This window comes from Xyrauchen texanus, chromosome 25, assembly GCF_025860055.1.
Source record: "Xyrauchen texanus isolate HMW12.3.18 chromosome 25, RBS_HiC_50CHRs, whole genome shotgun sequence".
Lineage (NCBI taxonomy): Eukaryota > Metazoa > Chordata > Actinopteri > Cypriniformes > Catostomidae > Xyrauchen > Xyrauchen texanus.
Window position 1 is genome coordinate 14,626,645 of NC_068300.1, and position 6,910 is coordinate 14,633,554.

Here is a 6,910-nt window from a genome sequence, read left to right on the forward strand (position 1 = left end):
TCTTTGATATGTCCTCTCACGAGTCTCACACAATAAATTATTTTTAAAGGTGCACTCAGTTATTTTTTACTAACTTAAAAAAGTTTTACTTCTAAAGAAACGAAAAGTAATTTTGAAGCATATGTTTAAAATCACGAGTACTCACATGAGATAAAGACTCTAGACATATCAGTAAACAAGCTGTTTTAATCTACATGGAGAGGGTCCTCTCATGGGGGCTGCTGTGTTAGAATCACATTACCAGCTACTGGCTTAGTCTCAGTAAGAGCAATGTAATTGTACAATTTCTCTCATGGATTTAATTAATCATGGCTAACACTGAATAGTGAGTTTATACAATGATGTTTGAATGATGCTGCATCCACACCTCTTGGTGTCAGTTTAGAAGACGACATATTCCAAAAAATACTGACTGCACCTATGATAAAGAGTATTTATAATGTCAAAAGTTCAAAATAGCAGTACTTAGTGACAATAAAATGTGTTATCAAACAATCATTAATAAAATTTACATTAGAAAATTATATATCAGGCTATATTAGAATTAATCATCAAGCCTGTTAAGACAATTGTAACAGGCAGCCCCTATTAATGGTCCAAAAATTATTTTTTAAAAAAATTATTCATTCTTAAATTATAAATACATTCTAAAAAAAATTTAAGATTATAAACACATTTTAAAAGTACTTTTATTACATCTTCATTCTGCGTTAATAAGACAGAGCAGGTCATAGGGCGCAGTCCACGGCTGTGTTTCAACACCTAGTGAGCTACCTACCTAGATAGCAGTTTTGTGCATTACGTGTGGATGCAGCATTTTGGGACATGGTCGGCTCTTTCCGAGTCAACTGAGCTCAGCTACACGCACTCTGCCTACGATGCCCAAAAATGCTGCATGCGCACTTATGGCGCTCAAAACGGCTGTCTAGGTAGAAAGCTCACTAGGTGTTGAAACACAGCCGTTGACTCTATTTCCTGGTTACTTCGCAAGGTGGGTGGCTGTCAGATGAAAACATTAGCTTTTTATTTACACGACTTTCGTTCACTTTAACTAACACTTTTCACTGCATGTTTCGTTATTACAACAAACTCGACTCTTTACATGTTTTGTTTACCTTTCACGCGCAGCGATATGTTTGTTCTAATGATTGAGCCGTAGCGAGTTCACTAGCCTGATAGCTAACCGTGTTCAGAATTTTATAACGGCATGCCTGTACGACATACCACTCATTCATACCCTGAAAGAGATTAAGATACTCTTGTCAGTCGCCAATGAACCAAAACAAACGATAGCCACGGAATTTTGTTTATTTCATGTCAGTCTCACACCGCATGTTTTCATACCTGATTGTAAAAATGAGTGGGCTAATGCCGTGGTCTCTGTTAAAGGGCATCCTTATTTGTTTTTAATGGCTTTGGGTGTTTGCATGAAGGATATCACGACCATTGTTTTTGTGCAGGATGAATGTGGGCGTAGCTCACAGCGAGGTGAACCCGAACACGCGGGTGATGAACAGCCGGGGAATCTGGCTGGCCTACCTGCTGCTTACAACTGCCCTTCATGTGGTCCTACTCAGCATCCCTTTCATCAGTGTTCCTGTGGTGTGGACACTCACTAATGTCTTACACAACCTGGTCAGTCCATGCAAGCAATAATTTCAAGCAGTTAAAATGATGCCTAAAGAAATGGTTCTACCATAAATTAAAATTGTCATCATTTTCTCACCCTCATGTTGTTGCAAACTACTGTTTCTGTATTTGTCGCGCAACAAATCTCTGTTATTTTAGTGAAGTACCTGTATTAAAGGAGCTTCAGATGTTCGGCTCATTTCTGTCTCTACATGTTGATATCAGACAAGATCTGTGAAGTTCTCAGGCTTGTATCCTTTTAAAAAAAAAAAAAAAATTAAAAAATTCTCCCAATTTGGAATGCCTAATTCTCACTACTTAGTAGGTCCTCGTGGTGGCGCGGTTGCTCACCTCAATCCGGATGGTGGAGGACAGGTCTCAGTTGCCTCTGCTTCTGAGACAGTCAATCCGCGCATCTTATCACACGGCTCACTGTGCATAACACGGCGGAGACTCCCAGCATGTGGAGGCACATGCAACTCTCCGTGATCCATGCACAACTTACCACTCGCCACATTGAGAGCAAGAACCCCTAATCGCGACCACTAGGAGGTTAACCCATGTGACTCTACCCTCCCTAGCAACCAGGCCAATTTGGTTGCTTAGGAGACCTGGCTGGAATCACTCAGCACACCCTGGATTCAAACTTCCGACTCCAGGGATGGTAGTCAGCGTCAATACTGCCTGAGCTACCCAGGCCCCCTATGTATCCTCTGTTTTAAATTTTCAGATTGGATGGTCATTTCCTTTTAAAGACACTCATAAATAGCTAATTTTAAACACTTTTTGTAATGCAGCGGTTGTTTGACAGATATGGGGTGGTGCTTTACTGCTGTCCGGGACACATTCAGGACAGATTAGAGTTTATACCTCAAATACGATGTGGTCACATGCATTTTGAACCACATTCGTAAGTGATTTTTTTTTTTTTGGTGATCCGATCACAAATTTTTTTTTAGACCCCGTTTACACCTGTATTTAGCGCTGACCACATGCGATCGGATCACCTGAAACGCATCTTAATACCAGGTGCGTCACAATTGTATAAGAGACATGCAAGTAGCAATGTTGTTTGGGATCATTGACTTCAAACCTGGTGTGACACATCTTCAAACAACAAGATTGAATATGTGCAAATGTGATTTTTAGTGAGTTATAGTTCCACTCAGGGCTGGACTGGTAATCTACCATTACCGTAAGCATACCAGATATTTTCTGTGTGGGCCGAAGCACTTTGGGGCTGATCAGGGGTGGACTGGCCATTGGGAGAACCGAGCGGGCCGGTGGGTCGGCTGCGTAAAGGGCCGAATGGGCCACGATAAGCTAATGTGAGCCGCCCACAAAACGGCACTGCGACATGCAGAGAAGGACCCTCTATACAAGATTTGGGCCAGTTGCCATGTAAAATCCCGGGCTGATTTCTCTTCCCAGTCCAGCCTTGGTTTCACCGAAAGCTTTGTGAACATTTTTCCAAATTTCTTTTGTTTCATGGAAGTCAGTCAGTCATGGATTTGGAACAACACGAAAGTGAGAAAATGATGACATTATTGTTCCTTTAAATGAATGTTCAGGGTTCAATTGAGAGCATTTGTGGCATAATGTTGACGATCACAAATTATATATCATCCCTCATTTAAAGCAAGAATCATAGCTACAGTGAGGCACTTACAATGGAAGTGAATGGGGGCCAATCCGCCAATCGCTTACCTTTTCTGTGTGAAGTTATATCCAATTTCACAATATTATTTTTGTGGCGACGTAACGTAAACACTGTGATCTGCTAAACACCGTAAAGCCGTGATATTATCACACTAAATTCATGTCAACACATATAATGTTTATTTCTTGTGGCTATACCTTTGAAACAGTGTTTATTTTAACATTTATGGACTGGAACCATTCACTTCCATTGTAAGTGCAATCCTGTAGTGATACATGAACTATTACCATTTAGCCCTTGAGCATGGAAATTTACCCCAATTGTATTTACACTGAAACCCCAATAAGTTGACTATACTCACTTGATTGTTGTAAACTTGTTCCCTCAATTGAACTGTTTAATGGCATCTCAAAAACATGTGTAATTAAGTTAACTTAATCTGCTGATCATATACAATGAATGTATCATGCTCAAGCCATGTGACAAGATGCGTGGATTGATGGTCTCAAACACGGAGGCAACTGAGATTCATCCTCTGCCACACGGATTGAGTCACTATGCTACCACAAGGACTTGGAGCACGTTGGGAATTGGGCATTCCAAATTGGGGGAGAAAATAAAAAACAAAAATAATTAAACAATTCATTTTTGGTATTCCCCATAGCCTCAATTTTGTATGTAGTAATAGTTTGAGTTATTAAAACTTCAAATCTTAAGCCAATGGATTATTGAGAAAAATTTGTTGTCATTTCAAGTCATTTTTAATAAAGAGAAATTGATTTTCCCAGTAATGACAACATTAGGGATTACAGTGTAGGGGATTGGGCCCTTTAATAAGGTTAGTGACAAATTAGTATATAGGCAAGTGAAGCTTCAATGTGATCATCTTAGTCATTTTGGAGAAAACGTTCTGACGCTTTCTGACTCTTTTCTGCTGTCTAGGCCATGTATTTGTTTTTGCACACGGTAAAAGGCACTCCTTTTGAGACGCCGGACCAGGGCAAGGCACGTTTGCTCACTCATTGGGAACAGATGGACTACGGTATTCAGTTCACAGCATCGAGAAAGTTCCTCACCATCTCACCCATTGTATTGTAAGCCATACATTCATATGAGACTTTCCCAAGTAATTTAAAGACACAGTTCCTTACTGTATAATCTTATAATGATTAATAATTTAATCAATCTGTATAAAAGCCTAATAATTAAATTAAAATCTTTAATTGTCTTATAATTAAATCAACTTATTTTTCCTTATAGGTACATTTTGGCCAGCTTCTACACCAAATATGATACCACCCACTTCCTAGTCAACACAGGCTCACTTCTAAGTGTCCTCCTTCCCAAGTTGCCACAGTTTCATGGAGTTCGTCTGTTTGGCATAAACAAATACTGATATTACACATCAGCCCTCAAATGAAGGGGTTGTAGCATCATGGAGATAAAATGACTGATGTTTCTTTACTCTCCATAAAATGCGTCCTTGCTTCAAAGCCTTAAGGAACCAAAACTGCGCTGGACTCAAGTAAACTATTTAAAACAAGGGCTTTCATGCTCAGGTTTATTCAATTTGTGGCCTTTTTTTTTTTCTGTTGTCTTATGTCTTTAATTTCTCTACAACACCATTTCTGAAGTCATCACATTCACTTAAGGATGTATTCAGCATAACAAATGACATTCCATCGTCTGCTGAAATTCTGTTTTTTTGTGGCTATAATCGGCATTTTTCCTGCCGTGCTCCATTTTATATAACTTGGGTAAAAATAGTGAATAGGAAATATGCAAGAGATTACAATTCTCCTCAAGCTGCTTATCTGAAGGCTTATTTGGAATTCTGTTTTGATAAATGAATTATTTTGTGTTACATTTTCATTTCATTTGATTGAAAAATGGTAAAGAAGCATCTGTGATAATGTGATGGTAAACAATCGTTTGGTTTCTGTTGATGTCCTATTTTGAAGTTCATTGTTGAAAAGTGTGCTTAAGTCTGTGGTTGGATTAGAGTATTTTGAACTCCTGTATTTATTTATTTTGTTGCTTTTAACATCATGAAGCATTCCAACTTGAAGTAATAGACCTTTTTCACAGACTGTGATGACGCATTTCCGCCTTATTTATCAGCGTAAATCTCGCAATTTTTTTATATTCTAAATGTTTTCAATATTGAGTGTAAATTTATAACATTATGATTTGTGTTATATAACCCTAGAAATAGTTTTAAAAAATGAATTAGCACAGCTGCAAGGGGTTTCTATTACAGCTGCTGAGAGAGTGACATTGAATTTGTCATCTTCCCCCATCTGTCTTAATCCACCACTCTCTATTTTTTTCTTCTTCTGAAGTCATTCAAACGTAATAGTGGATTTTTTTTCTTTTGCTCTCGAAGCAAATGGGTAAATGAAAATAACTGGAAAACATCCGTGTGAAAAAGTTCAATTGCCTGGGTCGTTCTAGAAACTGACTTTTTTTCAATGGTGCACATGTCAGTGTGGATCATATTTGTTCACAGAAAGTGATATGTAAAATCAGTTTCATCATCAGTCTAAATTTTCAATTTTTATTATGTTTTAAATATGTTTGAGATTTTGCACTGCTATCATTAAAATGAGCCTTGCATAAGACAATGTGTGAATGTCTCCATAGAGTATTTCGTCAATGTGGTTTGATGGTATGATATGCAGATGAGTCTGTAAATGTACAGTATATATCTATACTCAAGGAAATGACATTTAGAGTTTCATGTGTGGTGGTATATGGCCCCCGCTGCTTAGTCACCAATGTACCGGTATTATGCTCATATAACGCACTGAGAGCGTTTCTCCAAGTAAAGAGTGAACTTGCATCATATTGCTGGGCCTTAAACATGTAAATCTTATTAAGCAATATGAGAAAATTAATCTTGCCACATGCAGATTGGCAGATAACATGGGAATCCTTACTTTTGATCTAATGAATAACAAGAAAGGAAACCACACAAGTGAACAGGGAAAAGCTGTGAATGAGTCAAGAGGAAGCACAAACCTGTACCATACACACAAACCCCAAAGAATAATATGGATTTGCATTTGGATAAGTAGTGAAGGCGTACCAGGGGGAAATCCACAAGTTTTACATTCTCCTCCTACACACACACACACACACAGGGGCAAGCCCAGTGACAGCAATGAGGTGATAGTTGCATGGGAATCCCCACTTAAAGGCTCAGGTGTCTCCCAAATGATAACAAGTTGGTTTTCAGGGAAGAGGATGGAGGAGGGAAATAGTGTCCTCCTCCCACCGATGCTGCCAATTTGCCTACCGAATGTAACACATTCTGTCTGTTGATCACGGAAGCACATGCAAATGTTCTTTGGGCTCAGTGCGTTAGGATACTGTAGAATCCTGTGCAAGTGTGAAAGGGGACCACCGCTGACACAACAGCTGGAATGCATACAAAATTTGCAAAGTGCAGAGGAAGAACAAGGAAGGGTATAATCTTTCTTTCTTTCTTTATTGTATTTATATAGCACAATTTATTGCAACTACAGTTGCACCAATGTGCTTTCCAGCTGATAACAAATAGAGAGTAAATACATAGACATCACAAAATATATATATATATATATATATATATATATATAT

General features: G+C 38.5%; 1 protein-coding gene across 1 annotated transcript; it reads left to right on the forward strand.

The window, feature by feature from the left end:
* Positions 1-883: 883 nt before the first annotated feature.
* On the forward strand, positions 884-5,911 carry ormdl2 (ORMDL sphingolipid biosynthesis regulator 2). Its single transcript, XM_052091520.1, has 4 exons — positions 884-991; positions 1,461-1,635; positions 4,232-4,383; positions 4,550-5,911. Exons 2-4 carry the CDS (start codon positions 1,462-1,464, stop codon positions 4,683-4,685), a joined length of 462 nt encoding a protein of 153 aa, XP_051947480.1. The 5' UTR covers positions 884-991; position 1,461; the 3' UTR covers positions 4,686-5,911.
* The last annotated feature ends 999 nt before the right edge of the window (positions 5,912-6,910 follow it).